At 45.6% G+C, this 20,534-nt stretch overlaps 2 protein-coding genes across 2 annotated transcripts in view; one reads left to right on the top strand and one right to left on the bottom strand.

The window, feature by feature from the left end:
- Nucleotides 1–431: 431 nt before the first annotated feature.
- The window catches only part of RNASE13 (ribonuclease A family member 13 (inactive)), a 32,075-nt gene continuing 11,972 nt past the window's right edge, over nucleotides 432–20,534 (bottom strand). Inside the window, exons 2-4 of the mRNA XM_030930609.1 lie at nucleotides 14,476–14,540; nucleotides 2,293–2,377; nucleotides 432–1,912 (exon numbers count right to left, since the gene is read on the bottom strand). Of these exons, the coding sequence (XP_030786469.1) occupies nucleotides 1,434–1,912; nucleotides 2,293–2,377; nucleotides 14,476–14,478 (567 nt within the window). The 5' untranslated portion in view covers nucleotides 14,479–14,540 and the 3' untranslated portion in view covers nucleotides 432–1,433. The remainder of the gene's footprint in view (nucleotides 1,913–2,292; nucleotides 2,378–14,475; nucleotides 14,541–20,534) is intronic.
- On the top strand, nucleotides 9,861–11,865 carry RNASE7 (ribonuclease A family member 7). The gene is made up of 2 exons (XM_010355896.2): nucleotides 9,861–10,078; nucleotides 10,574–11,865. The coding sequence occupies exon 2, from the start codon at nucleotides 10,615–10,617 to the stop codon at nucleotides 11,083–11,085; it is 471 nt and encodes a 156-aa protein (XP_010354198.2). The 5' UTR covers nucleotides 9,861–10,078; nucleotides 10,574–10,614; the 3' UTR covers nucleotides 11,086–11,865.

Raw genomic sequence — 20,534 nt, 5'->3', positions numbered from 1 at the left:
ATTTGCTACTTGTGTTCACATATTACTGATATTCACCTGTCCACCCCCACCCCCCAAAAGGGTGTAGCAGTTCCTGATGTGATGGACTATGACTGTATCACGTATTAGATCCTTCCCTGTCCCTCCACCTTCCTCATCTGTTGCAGTTCAGGTTTTTCGGGTGGAGAAGTAGAAGCCAGCTAAGGTGGCCTGACTTCTATTACAAATTTGTTCCAGAGCTGGGGTAATGGGAGAGTCTATTTTCAACACCCAGCCTAGCACTAAGTTTTACCCCACATCACCTCCATCATGGTGCACATGGGACAGAAGAGCTTACAGACTGCTAAGGGTAGCTCAGGAAGATGGCCAGATGGGGGAGGCTGCCAGGATTCCAAGAGCAGGAGTTCTGGGGCACTGAAGAAAAAGCAATTAAATCACAAAGGAGTCAGGTGTGTGTTCGTAAATTTTTATTTTGAAATGATTATGGATTCACAGGAAGTTACAAAAAAAAAATAGTACAGAGGGGTCTCGTGTGCCCTTCACCCAGTTTCCTCCAATGGTTACATCTTACGTACTCAGATGTAGTTTTAGAAATTTATGTTTGATTAGAGCTGGGTCTGCCTCATTCCCTGCCTGGTCAGGGGCAGACTCTGGAGTCTGGGGGATTTGGGAGAAGCTTCTGGAAGAGAAGGGAAGCAGAAACCTCTGTGGAATGGGTGACAGAAGATACCTTGAAATGCCAGTGAACCAAGGTAAGAAGACTGGAAGAAAAAGAGGTTGGAAAAAGGAAGGCGGGGTGACTAAGGTGGTGGGGAGTGTGGGGGAGAGACAGTCCTAGGCTCCATAGTAAGAGGAAAGAGGAGAGGACAGTTATATGAAGGGAGAAACAATAATTTCACAGAGAGAAACAGGCTAGAAACTGGGGGTTGTGAGGAAGTGAGGCTAACATGAGTCTGAAGGCCTCAGGGAGGTTCCTATAGCTAGCCATATCCCCTGAGGAGGTGGGTGAGTGGAGGGAATAAGGGAACTGGGGGAGGCTGAGATGAGAAGGGTGGTGGGGATGGGGAGGTGAGACTCGGAGCTGGTGCCTGTTGCCATGGTGTGAGCTGAGGCCCTGGGCCTCCATCCAGGACTTAGGATCTGGCCCAGTGGGTGGACAGTCACTGCCAACTGGACACAGTCAACTTCTTGGGTGGGTTTTACTGTCTCTGGGAGAGGGAGGATGATGAGGAAGTGGGGGTGAAGAGGGAGTAAACAAGCTGGAAAGAACCTAGAAGATAGCACCACTTTGTATGGTGATCAAAGCCCTGGACATTTTCCCACCCACCTGGTCTCTTGGGAGGGGACCCTGCCTGCCTCAGAAGTCAGGAAGGAAGTCTTGTTACAGGGATCAGAGTGTTGGAAATGGAGACAGGCTGGTCTGTGGTGGTAGAGGTTGGGGAATGACTCAGGAATTAAACTCCCGAATAGAGACTGATGATGCCTATTGGATCAGCTTCATACTTGCGGGAGCAGAGTAGGTAGAGCTTCTGGTTGGTCAGGGCACTATCGTAGTAGCAACTGGTGGGTGGCTTTTGGTGGCTCAGGGAGCAGACCGTGATGGGGAAGGCATCCTCGGTGAGCGTGCAGTATTCATTGTAATTATCACAGAAGCTGTCACTATACTTGCAGAACCTCTGGACGACCTTCCAAGGGGCATGTATCACATAATGGATCTTTGGGCAATCCGAATTTTGCACCTTGCCCCGCATATAGGACATCAGACCATTACAATAGCCCTGGAAACCCTTTGGGAAGGTAACCCTGGGATAGTCAATGTTTAAGGCATAGAAGTTCTTTTTGCCAATCTGCGTCTTGATGTCCATGACCAGAGTTGGCCCTAGAACAAGCTGAAGGAAAAGGAGCCGGGTCACAGCTGGTGCCATTCCTCCTGCTGGTAGAGTTAAGGTGGTTGGGGGCAGCAGTGGGCCTGGAGTGACTGTCTGCCACATCCCAGAGCCTCCAGCATTCCCAACCCAACAGTACTTTAGAGATCATCTCACCCATAACCAAGTTCTCATGACCCAGAAAGAGGAGGTGCTTGCCCAAGGCCACCCAGCCAACCACCCAGCTGAAGGTGAAGCCACCCCACCTTCAGCCACCCCTGCTCCCTTGGTCCACCACAGAAATCTCAGCCTCTGCAAAGTTTGTGAACTGCAACACTTGCAGAATAAGAGCTCTAACTGGCCTTGGGTGAGAGACTCTTCCCAATTATCCTTGGGCCCCTGGCACTCCTGCTAGTAAAAAATGCAGAGAAGAAAGGAGCAGACTGACCTGATAATTCTCTGGCAGCTGGGAGGAAGGACAGGAGCTGAAGACAGCTGGGTAGGGATGGGTGTTCTTCTTGCCGAGGCCAAGACTAGTCAGGAGATGAGGAGAGGCTAGAAAGGTTTCTGAGTAAAGATCAGTCTGGGAGGAAGGAATGTCCCCTGAGTTTGGTGAGCCCCTGTGCTGAGGGGGTTGGATGGGTGGGAGGAAAGAGGCATTGCTATCTGGTCTCCTCCTCTACAGTGTCATTGGAACACTCAGTTCCAACCTCCCTGCCAAAAGTTCCTAAGTGTCTGGGCTTTCTTTGATGTTTTCTCTGTTCCATAGCCTGTGCTCTCATGGCAAGGTGAGTAGGAAAGCACTGTTATGTTTCTGAGGAACAAAGTGCTTCTTATTCCTGACCCTCAGAGAACAAAGCGTTCGCCACTTTGTCATCCCACTCACGGGAGCCCAGGAGGGCATGTACTCAGGGGCCTCCCACCAAAGTGCTGGGCTGAGAATCAAAGACCTCCGTGTGGACTCCCCACAGTCCCTATCAGCCTTACTCCTGTCACACCCACAGCCCTCACCTGTGACCTCAGGCCTTGTCAGGGTCTGAGCACTACTGGAAATCTCTGCATGCTGACTCTGAAGCCTCAAACTTGGCAGGTTGGATTTGAAAGCATAACCTGAACATGAAAAGCTGTGGATGCCAGAGCCTGGCGTGATCTGTTTCTTACTGTTGGTTGGTCTCTGAGTGCTTTGCCATGCTGGGGAAAGGGCCACACTCCTATCTTTTTCATCAACATCTTCCCTTTCATCACAATCAAAGAGCTAACTAGCTCCCTGGAGCCTGCTAGCCCTCACTCTTGACTTCCACAGGTCGCTCAGCCTTGTCTGTCTGCAAAGTGTCTTCCAGATTTTGGGCCTCCTCTTAGGACAGCCTTTTTACCTTTGCTGGACAGCAGAAAAGGGGAGTCAGAACACAGAAAGCTGAGTGCTCCAAGGCCCCCAATATAGCTCAGGAAGAGAGAGTAAAGCCGCAGAGAGACAGATTGGTGTTCCTCATGTACAACCCCCTAAACTGGCACTTTCTGACAGCACAAACTACAGTCCAAAATGGAATCCATCTTCCCCACAACTTGTTTCTCTTCCTGTGTTGTCTATCTCAGTTTCCCTGGTTACCTATGCAAGAAACCTGAAAGTGATCCTAGACCCCGCCACCTCCCCAATCCCAACTATGGGGAGGCAGTCCTGCATGGTGGTGAAGATCAAGGCTTTTGAGTAAAACAGACCAGGAATTGAATCCTGCCTGTGCAGCTTATAAGCTGCACACCATCTGTCTGTTTACTAAACCACTGAAAGCTTCCTTGTTTCATCTGTTCATGATGATAGTATTTTTTACCTCATGGCAGTATTAGGATCCATTAAGATGTATATCAAGAGTTTTTAGACCAGTGCCTGGCACATGGTGAGTCCTCAGTATGAGCCTGAGTCCATCAGTCACACAGCCCTGACAATCTTAAACTTTTCCCAAGCCCATCTCTTCCATTCTTATTTCTTTCTCAGCAGATGCTCTTGTCTCTCCTGGACACCACACACACTCCAACTCCAGTAAGACTCAAGTATATATCTGATTCAACTTCAAGAGAAAAAATGTGGTCCCTTCTTTCGTCTAAAACTCTGCAATAGCTTGTTTCTTATAGGGTAGGAGTGCCCAATCTTTTGGCTTCCCTGGGCCACATTGGAAGAAGAATTGTCTTGGGCCACACATAAAATACACTGTCACTAATGACAGCTGATGAGCTTAAAACATGCAAAAAAAAATTCATAATGTTTAAGAAAGTTTACGAATTTGTGTTGGACTGCATTCAAAGCCATCCTGGGCCACATGTGGCCCACGGGCCATGGGTTGGACAAGCTTGTCGTAGGGTATGGTCCAAACTACATATCACAGGACATAAGACTTCCCATGATCTTGCACCTGCCCGTGTGCACAACTGTGTCTGCATCCCTGCTTTCTTCCCACCTTGTCCCCCACCTCCTCCATGCCCTATCTCCTGCTGTCTCCTCTATCTGGAACCCTGCTTCTCCTTCTCACCTCCATCTATCTCATGGTGCTAGCTCATAGAAAGACTCAACCCAGAGGTCCCACTTAGAAAGCCTCTGGTTGGAAGGCCTCCCCAAGGAAGTGGGCACAGTCAAGCAAGTGAGGAGAGAGCCCACATGGGCAGGTGGCTCATCTGTATCCTTCAGGCTGCTCAGCAAGACAACACTGAGTGGGTGCCGATGCAGGGTGTTGCCTGAGCCTGGCTGACTCAAGCCTTTGCTTTGAGGAAGCCAACCACATTGCGGTCCCTGCCTTGAATCATGCCACCTCTTCCCTGGTCCCTCAAGGCTGCAGCTTCCCTGAGAATAGAAAGGGACTTTTTATACCTTTTGGTCTTCCACTTCCTTCATTCCCCACCCACCCATCACTGCTCTTCACTCCCCACGCCCAACACCACTCACTTCTGCCAGACAATTACAGAAACTGAACAGCACGTTATAGAGGAAAGCATTCAGAACTTAAATGATATAATGACGATGAGCCTTTGGGTTCCCAACTGCAATCCTGGTGATCTGTTCCCTAAAATCCTATCCTAGAGGTGCTGATGCATAAGATTACTTCATCCCTTCTGACATCCTCATCATGGTGTCATGTGCTCTGTAAGCCTGAGATTAGTGGGATTGTTGTCCCATTACACTGGGTTTTACATACTCAAGCATTACCCTAGGGATGAAAAACTAAGTTCTAGAGGGACAGTGGCTTGCTCAAGGTCACATGTCTAATTCAGTAGTTCCAGGGACAATTGGATAATGTCTGGAGACATTTTTGGTTGTCACAACCAGGACTTGCTACTGGCCTGTGGCCAGGGATATTGCTGAACATCCCACATTTCACAGGATAGCTCCCATAACAAAGAATTATCCAGACCAAGATGTAAATAACACTGAGGTTGTGAAGCCCTGGTCTAAATAATTAGCTAATCAAATTTCTTAACAAAAGCAGACTTACTTGTATCTTATGTATTAATGAAAATGATAAACACCTGGGACTTCAAAATATTTTTGTGAAACAAATGTTGATTGTAATGGTACTGATTCTACCGGCAAAATGTGTATTGATAGTTCACCATTGAAACAATAACTGAGTTGTTTTTCCTGTAAAGATGACCCTCTGCGTGTAATCATTTACACATTCTCGTCCTGCCCTCCCCAATGGTAAGCATTTGTAGAACAACTGGCTAGAGTGGCAGGTGCAAGGGTGACTCCCTATGACTGAGGAGAACCCCAAAATTTTGCCCTGAGTGGGCTCACCATGATCTCATTGGCATCACCCTTTGCCCTGTCCAATTCAAGTTGCTCAAACAATATACTGTGTCATGGACAGTTCCTGAGCTGTCCTTGAAACCGAAGGATTGCCTCAGCCATCTCAACCTTCTTCTCGTAGCATCACCTCGAACCCAGGGCTGAAGTCCAGAAGCTGCATTGTCAGTTCCTCATCTGCTAACCATCTCTGTGGGCTGGTAGCAATCCCATCTCAGACTAGGATCATTGAGGAGCAGACAGAATGCCTTCTAAAAGTTGAATCAGTTAGGGTCACTTATATGCAAGGCATTACGCTATATACTGTGAAATGTGCAAAAGAAGTGTAAGTGGTGGTCCTCGTGTTGTGGGAATTGACAGTCTAAGAGAAAGATAATACATTACATATGAAGAAATAACCAGTGATTCAAGGCAGAAAATTAAACATTCTCAAGACAGTAAATGCTGTAGGAATTTAGAGGTGAGAAAGATGTCTCTGAATTGGGAAGGTCAGAGAAAGTTTTCCTCAGGGGTAACCCTGACTTGGAAATGGATCTCATGGTGAAGTTAGAAGTTAAGTGGAGATAAAGAGGACTATGAAAGACATGCTTGAAAAATGGGGGGAAACCAGTCTGGCTGGGGTTGAGGCACTCAGTGGGAGAAAAGTCAGAGATAAAGTTAGAAAGACAGGTTTGCCCGATTGTGGCAGACCCTGATTACCAGGCTAAGGAAATGATACTTTGCTCTGTACATAAATGGGGAGCTGGGAGGGCTTGTGAGACAAGGCTTCAGTGAACCCCCGAATCAGTTTCCTCTTTCCTCCATCCTGACTTGTCTAAAGGCATTGGTCTGGGAGCCAAGGATTCCAAACTTCTGTCAGTGCTGCCTCCTCCTGACCCACAGCTGTTCCAGGAAAGGTCATGGGAATTCAAGGACCTGAAGCAAGTCCCACATCTGATCTCAACTTGCTGTATGTTTCACTTTCTCAGTCTACAAAAATGAGCCCATTACCTTTATTTATCAAAGGACCAACAAAATTAGGATAACAGAACTTGGATCTGCTCTTGCTTGGAAGGAAACTCTCATGGGCTTTCCATTGGTATCCAGAGGCTGTGTGGAACTCCGGAAGGCAGAGAGGCTTGGCTCTGAAGGGTAGGCACCAATCCAGGCCCAGCCCTCCTCTCTCCCTTCCCCCTTCACTCCCTCCCAGCACAGGCGAGAGGAAGCAGCAGCTGTTGTCCTGCGGGGAAGACAGGCAGAGGTCCACCTGGCACTGTTGGGATTTTCACAACACCCGCCCCAACTTAAACACACACACACAACAGCAGCCTAAGGAGAAGCTGGGCCAACAGCAGTGACTTCGACGATAGAATGAGAAGGAAGCAGGGGTAGAGACTGCTGGTGTAAGGGACTTTTTTTCTTCCCTTCTGTCTTCTCTCCCACCATTTTGTCTTCTGCTCTTGCTCTCTCTAAGTCTTTCTTCTCCCTCCTGTGAAACTCCTGAACCAGTCGCTGGCCTGATGCCTGAATCTTTTTCTTCTTCCTAACCTTATCCCCCTTCTTCCATCTTTTTCTGTTGTCCCATGAATGCAGTGAAGGCAAAATAGCAAAATTAGCCTACCAAGTGCAAGGTGAAGCAGATCTTGGAAGCTTGGATAATTTAGGCACACAAACAGAATCACTTCCCTTATCCAAATAATTGAGGCAAAACAAAGGTTTCAGTTGAATTGCACATATGGTAGGTTCAACTCTATTTCAATTTTCATGTGCAAACTTAAACCTTTACTCTCTTTTCCCTTTGGACTGAGGCAGTAGGGCCATGTTTATTTCACTTTCACACAGTCCTAAGGCAGCCTTCTACACAGCCCAGCATACTCGAGTTGAAGAACAAACTAGGATAATTACAGTGTCAGGAAAACACAAGTGCAGAGGGAAGTTTAAATCATGGCTTGAAAACATCTCACTCTAGAATAATGAGAAGTAGAAAGGAAACCAAGCTAGGCATTCAAATGAGCTTGCAGCCTTCTGCCAAGCCTCCATTCCAAAGGCTAGACTGGCCTGTGCTGATACACATTTAATACACAGCCTGGTTTAAACCATGGGTTTTATCTCCTAACATTCATGTTTCTACAGCAGCAGGGGCATAATTCTCTATCCAGAACTTCTATCCAGAAGTTCAGCTTGCAAAGCTTGGGACACCTTAACAAAGAAGTGAACAGCTGTTCCCCTAGCCAAGGCCTCCCTGAGGACAAACCAGAAGAGCCAAAGGCCTGTGTGAATTTGTTCTTGATTCTCTTTTGCCATCTAGTGGCATTTCTCATCTCCAACACCACTTTTTCTTCTAAAGATCCTTCATCCTGACCCCCAACCCACAGCTGTGCTGTCCATCTACTAAAATAATGTCCTCCTGGACTCAAAACAAACTCCCCATCCTCCTGACTCAGAATCATAAATGCTGGACCAGAACACAAACCTTATGATCAGGATGGGTTGTGCAACTTCTCCACAGTTATAATCCACACAACAGCCAGGTAATCCTTTAAGCAGACAGGTTCTTTGTTCATTACTTAGAACCCTCCTAGGGTTCCCTATTGTGCTCGGAGTAAAAGTCACAGGCCTTCAAATGGTCTGTACATCTTCCCAATGACCTTGTCTCTGGTTCCTCTCTGAACTCTCAGTCACCTGCTCCAGCCACACTGGACACACTGCTGTTGCTCCAACACCTTAGGGATCTGTCTGCTCTGGGGGTTTTGCAGCGCTAGTCTCTTCACTTGAAACATTCTTCCTCCCAGATAATCACAAGTTCACTCTTATCTTCAAGTCTCTGCCCCAGAGTCAGCGATTTCAACCATCTTACATAAAATTACTGACTGCCAAGCCCTGTACTGTCCTACTTTTTTCCCTAGCAATTATCACTTTGAGCAAAGTATACATTTTGTTTTTACTGTCTTTCTCCAATGGAATGTAAGCTACACAAAGGCAGGGACTTTTGTCATTGTTTGTTTTTGTTGTTTGTTTGTTTGTTTGTTTTATGAGACAGGGTCTCCCCCAGGCTGGAGTGCAGTGGTGCAATCATGATTTTTCAATGCAGATTTTATCTCCAAAGCTCAAGCAATCCTCCCAGCCTCAGCCTCTGGAGCAGCTGGGACCACAGGCACGCACCACCATGCCTGGCTAATTTTTCAAATTTTTTGTAGAGACAGAGTTTCGTCACATTGCCCAGGCTGGTCTTGAACTCGTGGCCTTAGGCAATCCTCCTGCCGTGGCCTCCCAAAGTACTGGGATTATAGGTGTGGCCCACCGTACCTGGCCATTTTTGCCTTTTTTGTTCAGTGATATATCCCAAGTACCTAGACATTTAGTAGGTGCTCGATAAATATTTGTTGACTACATGAATGAATCATGCCCAAGATTCTGAGATTACCTACTACTTACAGGTAAATTCTGAAAACAAAAATACTACTCATCTCAGTTTCACAGGCCTTCTCACCCACAGAGGGTGATGCTTCTCTGTCTTGGCGTCTCGGTTCTCCTGAGTGTCATATTCCAAGCTCACAGGAGCCCCCAGAGTAGCACTGACCCAGACGCTGCACACAGCCGTCACCACCACAAGGAACAGGACATACAAAGTGAAGGAGTACTGAGGCAGGATGTTGAGAGCAGCAACACCAATAGCATTTTAAACACAAATATTTGGGAAGTATTAAAGTTTCGTAACTTTCAATAAAAAAGGGAGGGAACAAGTGAAATGGAGAGGTGTTGGCGGCCTTCTCCAGGTAAAGTCACGTGGCCTTGGTTGGTACCTGGAACTAGAGAGGCCCATGAATCATTGTGGAATGACTTTGCTGTTGGGGATGGTGCCGGGCATCGTGACAGTGATGATTCACCCACCTCCCTCGTGTCTCTTCCATCTCCTCCGAAAGATAAGCAGTATCTCCAGAAGACAAGGAATCAGACAAAGCGTCTTTCTAGGCTGTTCGATCTGTACCTCAGGTCAGAGAAGAAGCAACTCTTAACATCACAAGTGATTGACTCTTCCCAGGATCATGGACCAGAGGTGTATATGAGAGGATATAAATGACAACTCTTCCTGAAATTGATTTCAGTTGACACCTGGATCAGGTGCTCTATTAAAGAGTCATTAGAACCATGTGGCCAGGGGACAAATATAGTCTTTGAATGTGACGATTCAAGCTTCCTCATTGCTGAACATGTTTAGGCAGGTACAGACATCCTTAGGTGTCCACGTATTTGGGACATGTAAGTGGAGAGGCATGAACCTGATTCATTTCCTGATCCAGTGATGCTCCCCAGCCCGCCTCCAAACAGACGCAGCACAGCCCAGGCCAGCTCTTAAGGAGTTCAGGAGTGAGAAGAGGCCCTCAGAGATCTGACAACCTAGCAGTGTGTGGACACCGCCTCAGCCCACTGAGCAGGAGTGACAGCACGAAGACCAAACGCAAAGGTGAGGCTGCAGCAGGATCTGGGGAGGAGTGAGGACAGAGAAGGAGGGATGGGCTCTGATCCTGACAGTACACTCGAGTGAGTGATAAAATGGTTAAAGGAGGGACTGGATTTAGGGGAGATGGGGACACGCATTGGGGAAAGGGGAGAGTGACGTTGGGGATGGAGGCAAAAAAAAATGAAAAAGAATGGGAACACAGACGAGATGGGAATGGGGACACAGGAACATGGAGACACAAAAGAGATGAGATTTGAGGGAAAGGGGAGAGGACAAAGAGTGACAGGCAACAGGGACAGAATGAAGGGAGCAGAAATACAAGATGAGAGATGGGGCCACAGAGTTGGTGTTGGGACTGCAGCGGATGTGGACACACAGAAGAAGAGGCAGAGATGAGACACAGTGAGGAAAGGAGACAACCGAGTAGGGAGATGGGTGATTATCTCATATGAGCAAGTATAGGAGGACTAATTTCTCGACTGAACACCTCTGTCCCAGCGACCCCTGCCCTCCATTCTGACTGCTCCCCACTAGGAGAGATGGCACCGGCCAGAGCAGGATTCTGCCCCCTTCTGCTGCTTCTGCTGCTCGGGCTGTGGGTGGCAGAGATCCCAGTCAGTGCCAAACCCAAGGGCATGACCCCATCTCAGTGGTTTAAAATTCAGCACGTGCAGCCCAGCCCTCAAGCATGCAACTCAGCCATGAAAAACATCAACAAGCACACAAAACGGTGCAAAGACCTCAACACCTTCCTGCACCAGCCTTTCTCCAGTGTGGCCACCACCTGCCAGACCTCCAACAGAGCCTGCAAGAATGGCGATAAAAACTGCCACCAGAGCCATGGGCCCGTGTCCCTGACCATGTGTGAGCTCACCTCAGGGAAGTACCCGAACTGCAGGTACAAAGAGAAGCACCAGAACAAGTCTTACATAGTGGCCTGTAAGCCTCCCCAGAAAAAAGACTCTCAGCAATTCCACCTGGTTCCTGTGCACTTGGACAGAGTCCTTTAGGTTTCCAGACTGCCTTGCTGAGCCTCAATTCCCTCTCCAGCCCTCTGCACCACTCCCCTACACCCAGAGCATTCTCTTCCCCTCATCTCCTGGGGCTCTTCCTGGTTCAGCCTCTGCTGGGAGGCTGAAGCTGACACTCTGGTGAGCTGAGCTCTAGAGGGATGGCCTTTCATCTTTTTGTTGCCATTTCCCCAGATGCCTATCCCCAAGAAAGGGGCTGAGCAAGCTCAGGGCTGTGTGTTCCCTGGTCTATGCCTTTGCACATGTCTCCCCTGCCCCCTGGCATTATGGCAGCATGACAAGGGGAGGAAATAAATGGAAAAGGGGCATATGGGATTTGTGGACACAGCTGTTTCTGTTCCTGAACTAGAAGTCTTCCCCAGCTCTGACGTGGCAGTGAGGTGACCTGAAGCAAAGAAAAATATAAATAAATACCACTTCATATTTGTGTAGAGCTTCCACGTGAATCCTCTAATCCCCTGTGACATAGACTTGACAGGGATTGTATGCCTTCTTTATGGATGAGGAAATGGAGATTTTAGAAAGCTTAATTAATTAAAGAGCTTGTCTAATTAGTTAGTAGCAGAACCTGGACTCGAACCTAGGTCTCGTTACTCTAAATATAGTGTACTTTCTACTCTACCAGTTGGGCAACAAAGAAGACACCGTTACAGGGGCAAGAGGAGAACTAGGTGAGAGTTCACCCATGAAGAAATGGGTGCTCTGAAGAGCCAGTTACTCTGTGTTGGCTGCAATAAAGATCATTACCTCTCTAGCCAAGAGATTGTTTATAAGGTGCTCTGGCATCTTATTCCTTCTCTCTCTTTCTCTCTAACTGCCCCTCCCACTTCTCTAGACCACTGCTCTTCTAACCTAGGCCCTGGGCCTGGCTCTGGCTGGATCCCCTTGGCCTGAAGACATAAGGTAAAGGGAGTGTCTCAGCTTCATCCCCTAGATCCAGGATCACATTTCCTTTGACCTTAAAGGACTTCCGTGGCCCTGAGCCTGCTTGTCACAAACAGGCTGGTGGGAGCTGCCAGAGCTTCCTTCCTCCTGATAATGATCTCCCCTGCCTCGTTGCTTCCCTGGCTCTCCACTCTGGCAGTCTGCCCAGGCCTGAGGAGTTGAGATGCGAAAATGCCATTTCCCTGTCCCCCTGGGCTACAGATACCATTTCTCCTGCTCTGGTGAGTGGAACTGGAGAAGGTATGGCTTGGTATTGGCCAGTCCTGATGGTCTCTCCAGCATTGCCTGACCAGCACCATCCCCTTCTTTCTTCCTTTATCTCAGTCCCAAACAAGCTGCATTGTATCCCATGCCCGCCCTATTTCAAACCCAAATTCATTATAAGACATTCCCAACCCTCATGAGGATTCCACTCTACCTGTCCCTCCCTATCAACTACTGTGCTTTTACACTACTGACCAGAGTCAGAGTAAGCTTTGGAGCCAGACAGAATCAGGTGTAAATCCTGACTCCCGTCTACATGACCTTGAGCAATTGGCTGGTCTGTTTCTCTACAGCAAAATGAGAGGAATCCTACCTGCCAAATAGGATTCCAGGTAAAGATGTGGAAATGATATCTATGGAACTCCTGTCAGCCCCAAGGACTGATAGGTATTAGATCGTGATAACTAGTAGTAGCAATCTCCATCTTTGGAAAACACTCAGACCAAGGCAAACACCCTCACTAAGGTCTCCCCAGAGACTTTCTTCTGCCAAAGTGATGATCATGAGTGGGTTAGAGAACAAGCCCGCAGGCAGAGTCCCGCGAGGCAGCCAGGTTGTCTGAGATGATAAGGAGAGAAGGTAGGGAAAGGATGATTAAAAGAAAGGAGAGCAGATCATTGAACAGTTCTAACAGAATGAGGGCCAATAAGTTAATGAGTTGGCCGCCACAGCCAAACGACTGAGTATAAAAATAACTACTACCTGGAAACAGAACATTGCCATCATCGAATGGCTTCTGAGATTCTTGAATAAATCTGAAGTTTTTCCAAAATCTGAATTTGTTCTGAACTCTTGCGGTCACTATACTACATTTACCATTCTAAAGAGATGATTTTCACTTGCGGTGCATAGAAAAGCAAGATACTTGGGGGCAGCCGATTTTTTTCTTCATTTTATTCTTTTTTCACAACTCTATCTTTATTGATGATCTTTCTATGTATAATATGGTTTCAGAGACATTCTCCTCACAAAATTTTAAGTGGCTAAAAATTATGCCTTCAATACATCCACCCAAAATAAGAAGAATTTCCAAATAAAACTTTTTCTTGAAAGACTCATGACCTAAATAGCATTAAATAACTAGAAAGTTCTGAAGTAACCTGTGTCGATAGAGGTCAGAATAGTTGTAGTCTTGGGGAAGTACCAACTGTAAAGGGGCATGGGGGAGCCTTCTGAGGACCTGGAAATATTCTATTCTTGGTCTGGATATGTTTCCTATGTGAAAACTCATTGAACTGCACACTTAAGATTTGTTTCAAGAGGCGGCAAGTGGTAATAAAAATAAATTTAAAAAAAAAGACTTGCGTATTTTATGTAAGCTTTATCTCCATTTCCAAAAACTCTTTCAAATATGTGTACTTCTTCTGGGATTATTTTATTTACATAGTAAATGATAACACACCAACCAATTCTAAAAAGATTATGACATAATTAAACCATAGATAGAATTATGATGTAATCTAATTTCTATTGTTCTGTTTTGTACTATTTGTTAAATTAAATACTACTTGTGCTGTTTATTAAATTGTTGTAAATACATTGGGCTCAGCCAGGCACAGTGGCTCTCACCTGTAATCCTAGCACTTTGGGAGGCCTAACCAGAGCAGATTACTTGAGCCCAGGAGTTTGAGAACAGCCTGGGCAACATGGTGATACCCCATCTCTACAAAAAATACAAAAATTAGCTGGGTGTGGTGACACATGCCTGTAGTCCCTGCTACTCCAGAGGCTGAGGTGGTGGATCTCTTGAGCCCAGAAGGTCGAGGCTGCGGTGAGCCATGATCTGCACTCCAGCCTGGGTAACACTCCAGCCTGGGCACCACTGCACTCCAGCCTGGGTAACAGAATGAGAGCTTGTCTCAAAATAAATACATACATACATACATACCTTGGTCTCAGAAGGTACAGTTGGCTTTTGAACAACATAGAGGTTAAGGGTGCCTACTGTGCAGTCGAAAATCCAAGTATAACCTTTGACTCCCTCAAAACTTAACTACTAATGGCCTATTGATCACCTGAAGCCTTACCAATAACATAAACATTCAGTTAACATATCTCTTGTATGCTATATGTATTATGTACCATATTCCTATAATAAAGTAAGATAGAGAAAAGAAAGCTGTCATTAAGAAAATCGTAAAGAAGAAAAAATATATTTACCATTCCTATAGTGGAAGAGGCTCATCATAAAAGTCTTCATCCTCATTGTCTTCACGTTAAGGAGGCTGAGGAGGAGAAGCAAGAGGAGGGGTTGGTCTTGCTGTCTCAGGGATGGCAGAAGCAGACGAAAATTGGAATGTAAGTGGACTTGCACAGTTCAAACCATTGTTGATCAAGGGACATAAGGTTCTTCCTAAAATTCTCTCGCCAACACACTCTCTCCTATTATTCATATTACCTGTGAACTAATTTCCTATTTTTTAACCATGTAGAAATTTTAAATAATTGTTTCATATATAAGCTTTCACAACCATTAATAACATCTTTCTTAAAATAATAAATAATAAATATTCATTTATACTGGCTGGTAGACTTTCAATATAATAATTTTTTTAAGTTCACAAGGAAAATTTCACTCCAGGTTACATCTAGAATACTCACCAATATTTGGAAGTAACTATTCAAATATTAACAATAAATCCAAATGGCCTGGCCTATTCTCATTACTGGTGCCCTACCTGATTAGATTTAACAGTCACTCAATCCTTCGTGTGATCTTGATCACAGCCAAGTTAAAGGATGCCAGGAATAGTGATGAAATCGGAATTCGGCTATTCAGCCTTCCAAAAGCCAACGCTGTGCTACAAGAAGATAATATGTTGGGCCAAATATCAAGTCTGGCTGAACTGTGATGCATTGCTACTTGAAAGCTGAATAATAGGAAAAGGAGACTGCTTAATTATGAGATATTTCTGTTGCTGGGGCTGGGAGCTTGGAGAGAGGAGGATGGTGTCCAGGGGAGCTTTGCCCAGTCTTGTGCAGATGGACTTAAAGAGAATTGTTTCAACATGGAGTGAAGGAGTGGAAATGGAGTTCAGTAAAGAAAGTAACCCAAGAACTGGAGATAGATGAGCTGGCTCTCCTAGGAGGGAGACTATTTGAGGTAGACTGGGGAGGAGACTTTTCTACATGACTCTGGTTCCCAGAAGTCTCCACACACTGAAGTAAATGAGCTCTAGACGCCATGAAGAGGGCCAACAGAATCACTGTGAAGAGAAGGATCCTCAGCTCCAGGGATTTCCTCTGCCTACACCCTGCCCTTAAGATCAGGACCCTTTGGCCCTCTTCATAGTGTCTGGGGCTCTGGGGGATAACCCTTGAGCTATGGTACCAAAAAACATACCAGTAGCAACAACATCCAGGGAGCCTTCTCTTCTCCTTGGGAGAGCTTCAGCTCATTTCATCACACTTCTTCCAGGTACCTGCACAACTGGGCTTCCAAAAGTGCTTCAAAGACTTCAGAGCCTCATTCTAATGTCCTCCCCCTACCCCCAGCCCACCATAAGTGGGCAAAAAGAAGAGCAGTTATAGCTCTTACCAGGATGCTTACCTGTGCAAGACTCCAAAACCAGTAAGCTTGGGAAAATCCATGGAGCTACAGGGACACGAGAAAGCCCACATTGCTAATGAGATCTTGTAAGAAGTCCACAGTTCATAAGAGAACATGTAAAGAAAAATGTGTGCTCGTGATGAAAATACATACTGTGATACAAGGCCTCTTAGTTTAGGGAGGTGGGAGTGTCCCCATCTATGTAAGCTGGTCTCAAACTCCTGAGCTCAAGCGATCTACTCTCTTCGGGCTCCCAAAGTGCCGAGATTACAGGTGAGAGCCAATGTGCCTGGCAATAATGCTACCAACAGATGGTTTTGGGCTTGAATACCTTCAGGGACATGGATCTTCACTACCACTTCACAAGAGTATAATGTGGATTAAAAGTAACAATACATATAAAGCGCTTAGTACAGTGACTAGCATGTAGGGAAAGTTTGAGTAGTGTTAGCATTTCTATTTATCATTGTGGTGTCAAATGTTGAGTGGCCAAACCTGTGATGAATGGAGCAGGCTTGACTTCCGTGACAGAAGAACAAAGTATTTAAACAAGGGAGGCCAAACTCCTCCTCATCCGCCTCTTGCCAAATAGCTCCTAGCCAAGAGTAGATAAGGTAAGGTTTAAGGTCAGACAAAAAGGACAATATGTATTAATTTCTCTAGATAAAGTAATTTGGGAGGAATGGATGGGTACTTCGAGTTGAATGAGAAGAAAAAGGGGGCTTTGGAGAATTTCTTTTAAGATTACTTGAGGGAGGTTTTTCTGATCTCCAACCTCTGTGAATTTATGAATCCAATGATGTGAAAATAAGTTGGAGGACTTAGGACCACTAACTTTTGAGGGTGCCTCTGTATTCCCTCCTATCCAAAGAATTTGATTACTGCAGCAATTGATGGAGACAGGGCTCTAGTGACATTTCCAACTTCCCCTCCTGAGATATTTAAATTAGTCCTTAGGAAGGCTTACTGTCCCCTCACCTCCATCGTGGAAACCCCTTCTATTTTTCCCACCCTCTGATTCAGCTTAATTTTCTGGTTCATTTTCCATCATTCAAAACCTCCACCAATGCCTGTGACTCATGTCCGGTGGATTGGTTATAGCAGAAAAACATCGTGGTCATTACTTTCTATGGTTTTTTGATAGAAACTTAGTTGAATTGACACATTTAAAACATTAACTGTGGTGTGAATTAGTACAAATTCCTGCTTGGGTCATGGCATTTAGCACAAGACGAAATTTCCTATCTCCATGGCTTTAGGGCTCTCTCAGTAGATAATCACAACATTATAATGCTGCAAGAAATCTTGGCCAGTGTTCTCGGAGATCTTCTAGTGCTGTCTTCCTCATGTTGCAAATGAGCAAAATAAGACCCTGAGGACTTAAACACCTTGCCCAAGATTACATAAATAATTTAGGCAAAGAACTTGGGCTTTTCTGAACGAGCCCTGTGATATTTCCAAAGTGACACTCCAACTAATAATATCAAATGGATCTCAGATATCTTTCTTTTTTTTTCTTCTTTCTTTTTTTTTTTTTTTTTTGAGACGGAGTCTCGCTCTGCCGCCCAGGCTGGAGTGCAATGGCCGGATCTCAGCTCACTGCAAGCCCCGCCTCCTGGGTTTACGCCATTCTCCTGCCTCAGCCTCCCAAGTAGCTGGGACTACAGGCGCCCGCCACGTCGCCCGGCTAGTTTTTTGTATTTTTTAGTAGAGACGGGGTTTCACCGTGTTAGCCAGGATGGTCTCGATCTCCTGACCTCGTGATCCGCCCGTCTCGGCCTCCCAAAGTGCTGGGATTACAGGCTTGAGCCACCGCGCCCGGCCTTTTCTTTTTTTTTTTTTATGAGACGGAGTCTTGCTCTGTCGCCCAGGCTAGAGTGCAGTCTTGATTCACTGCAACCTCCGACTCCCAGGTTCAAGCGATTCGCCTACCTCGGCCTCCTGAATAGCTGAGATTACAGGAATGCACCACCACGCCCAGCTAATTTTTGTATTTTTAGTAGAGATGAGGTTTCACCATGTTGGTCAGGCTGGTCTTGAACCCCTGACTTCGTGATCTGCCCGCTTCAGCCTCTCAAAGTGCTGGAATTACATGTGTGAGCCACCGCGCCCGGCCCAGATATCTTTCAGGATCAAACCATACATGGACTGACAAATCAATTTGCAAATGGGCAGACCCCTGGATTTGAGACAAAAGCATGTTCATCCAAAAGAGTATTTAGTGCCCATAATCCTGACATGTTGCATTTCTGACCTTCACCTGAATGCTCATATTGTGTCATTGAGATGGAAAAAAAAAATAGTACATGAGGAATTGATGGCAAACTAGTCAAGCATGTCCCTGGCCATGCCATTGGCTGCTGGAAACGTAAATAAGGATACGCAACAAGAAAAAGGGCCTGGACCTCCCATCTGCTATTCGGGACCAGGGTGAAAACATTACAGAGATCCTGTTTGGTGGAGCTCCAGGTGGGCCTGAGATATCCCAAGCATTTATCTTTGGTAAGGGTTATCACTTTTTACCCTTGAAATTGGCATATCCAGAACAGGATCTTCATGTACAACTAGAACCTGCAGAGCAATGGTTCCCAGAATTTCCCCTGAAGTGCTAGTAACCACAGCAGAAGATTAACTAAAACACCCAAAGGAGTGCCCAACAAGCTTCAGCTTTCTCTGAAGTCTTCTTCTTTTGCTTAACTAATATTTATAAAATAGTAGTGCAGATGAGTGTTTTACATGCTATCTTAAAATTTCATTTGTGGTAATAATAATAATGGATCAATGTCAATTTCTTCGTTTTGGTGGCTGTCGTGTGGTTATGCATGCAAGAGTACTTGTAATTAGGACATAGTCACTGAAGTGTTAAGGGATAATGAGCATCATGTCTGTAACTTGTTCTCAAATAGCTCAGAAATGCTAATAATTGGGGAACTGGGTGAAGCATATAGGGGGGCTTTGTGTACGCTTTCTGAAACTTTTATATACATTTTAAATTATTTCAAAGTGAAAATATTTAAAATTTTTTAAATGTAATTCATTTGAATTTTTCTATCATACAATGTTATTTTCTGTAAAAATAATGCCTTAAATTACTCCCCACCCCCCCAAAAAAAGATAGTTTTAGTAAAATAGTAAAGAAGACATTTATCTTGCAACTGTGTACCCTCTGCACACATCTGTGTTCCATCAGGGGTAGCAGTACACTGGCTTTAATGTTTTCCTTAACTTGCTCTTTGTGAGTTTCTATCTCTGACCAGTGTTTCTTTTCAAGAACTGGTTGAGGAAGATAGGATAGTCATGAGGTTAATGCATTGGAAAGCTCCTTTTCATGCTGAAAAATGAGAAAATAGACAGAGAGCACTTGGAACAGTGACTGGAATGTAGAAAATCCTTAGTAAATGTTAACTATGATTGTTTTTATCATTGTGGCCCTTGTCACTCCTAGGAGGGCTGAAGGCTGCATGCAGGCTTGTTGTGGTAAGTCAGAGGTCTTAGGAAGGCATCCAGCCTATGAGGGGAGCTGGCGTATCCAGGGAGCCATATGCCTCAGCTCTGGTTGGGTTAAAGACAACATCCTCTCCCTCATGAAGATGAATCCAGGAGTGAGGAACAAAGAGAGACAGTCCACCCACAGAGACAAGTTCATAGTGCAAATGGCTACCCTAGGAAGGCCTCAAAGAGCTACACAGAAAAGAAAAGTGGACCTGGCAGGAGACAGGGTTAGCCACTGGAAACACAGCAGGGCTTCCCAAAAGGAGTGTGGCTACTGGATTCTATGTGATGGAGCTCTGCTTCTCAGAGCCATAAACCAGGGTCCAGACCACAGGTCTCTCACCACCAGGAAGCTGTTTGAAGGTTGAAGCTTGAAAAACCCTATGGGGGTGGTGCTTATAGTTCAAAGACTACCCTCATGGTGCTGCTGTCCTTCAGGCCAGCAACCCAGGCAAACTTCTCTGGCACCCTCGCTCACCCCTCCTGGGGTATCCTGAAAGAATGGGTCTTTGGGGGATAGTTGCTTATTCTCTGCTCCCATTCTTTCAAGTCGCCTTCAGAGTCTACTATTAGGCCTCTCCTTACATTCTAATAAGGTGCTGGCTACTTACTAGTCCTCTGGTGTTTTTTCTTGTGTCACACAAGTGTCAGAACCAGGGGGCATTTTAGAAATTTTTCAGCGGAAATTCCTTGTGTTATAAATAGTAAGGAGACTGAGAGGACCAGAGTGATGACTGAGTTCAACACACGGTTACTGAGTACTCTTGTGAGCTAGCCATGTGCCTGGCACTATGAAGACAGAGAAGCACCGAAAGAACTGATTCCTGTCCCACAAGTTTACCGTCTAGTTGGGAAGACTGGATGCTCTTACTGGATGAAAGAGTTAAATAGCAAAACAAGGTAGTACATGATTTAGAACCTAAATGAGTGATACTATGAAACAGTTAATGCTAAAGGGGGTTATGAGTTGTATGGGAAGGTTCGTAAATGTGATCATGAGCAAGATAATATGGTCAAGATGAGTTCTAAAGGGTGGATAATATTTGAGGGTGGACTCGCAGGCAAGAGGGAAACACAGAAGCAAAGTTGAAGACAGCAAAACATGTGCTGGAGAGAAAAGGAAAATCGGGCTATTAGGATAGAATTTGGTTAGAATAGTTTGTGTTCAGAAGGAAGA

This window comes from Rhinopithecus roxellana, chromosome 5 (assembly GCF_007565055.1).
Source record: "Rhinopithecus roxellana isolate Shanxi Qingling chromosome 5, ASM756505v1, whole genome shotgun sequence".
NCBI classification, from domain to species: Eukaryota; Metazoa; Chordata; class Mammalia; order Primates; family Cercopithecidae; genus Rhinopithecus; species Rhinopithecus roxellana.
This window is presented reverse-complemented; position numbering and strand designations above follow the sequence as displayed.

Coding starts and splice junctions, on each gene's coding strand:
- RNASE7 (XM_010355896.2), top strand. CDS start 10,615: ATGGCACCGGCCAGAGCAGGATTCTGCCCCCTTCTGCTGCTTCTGCTG.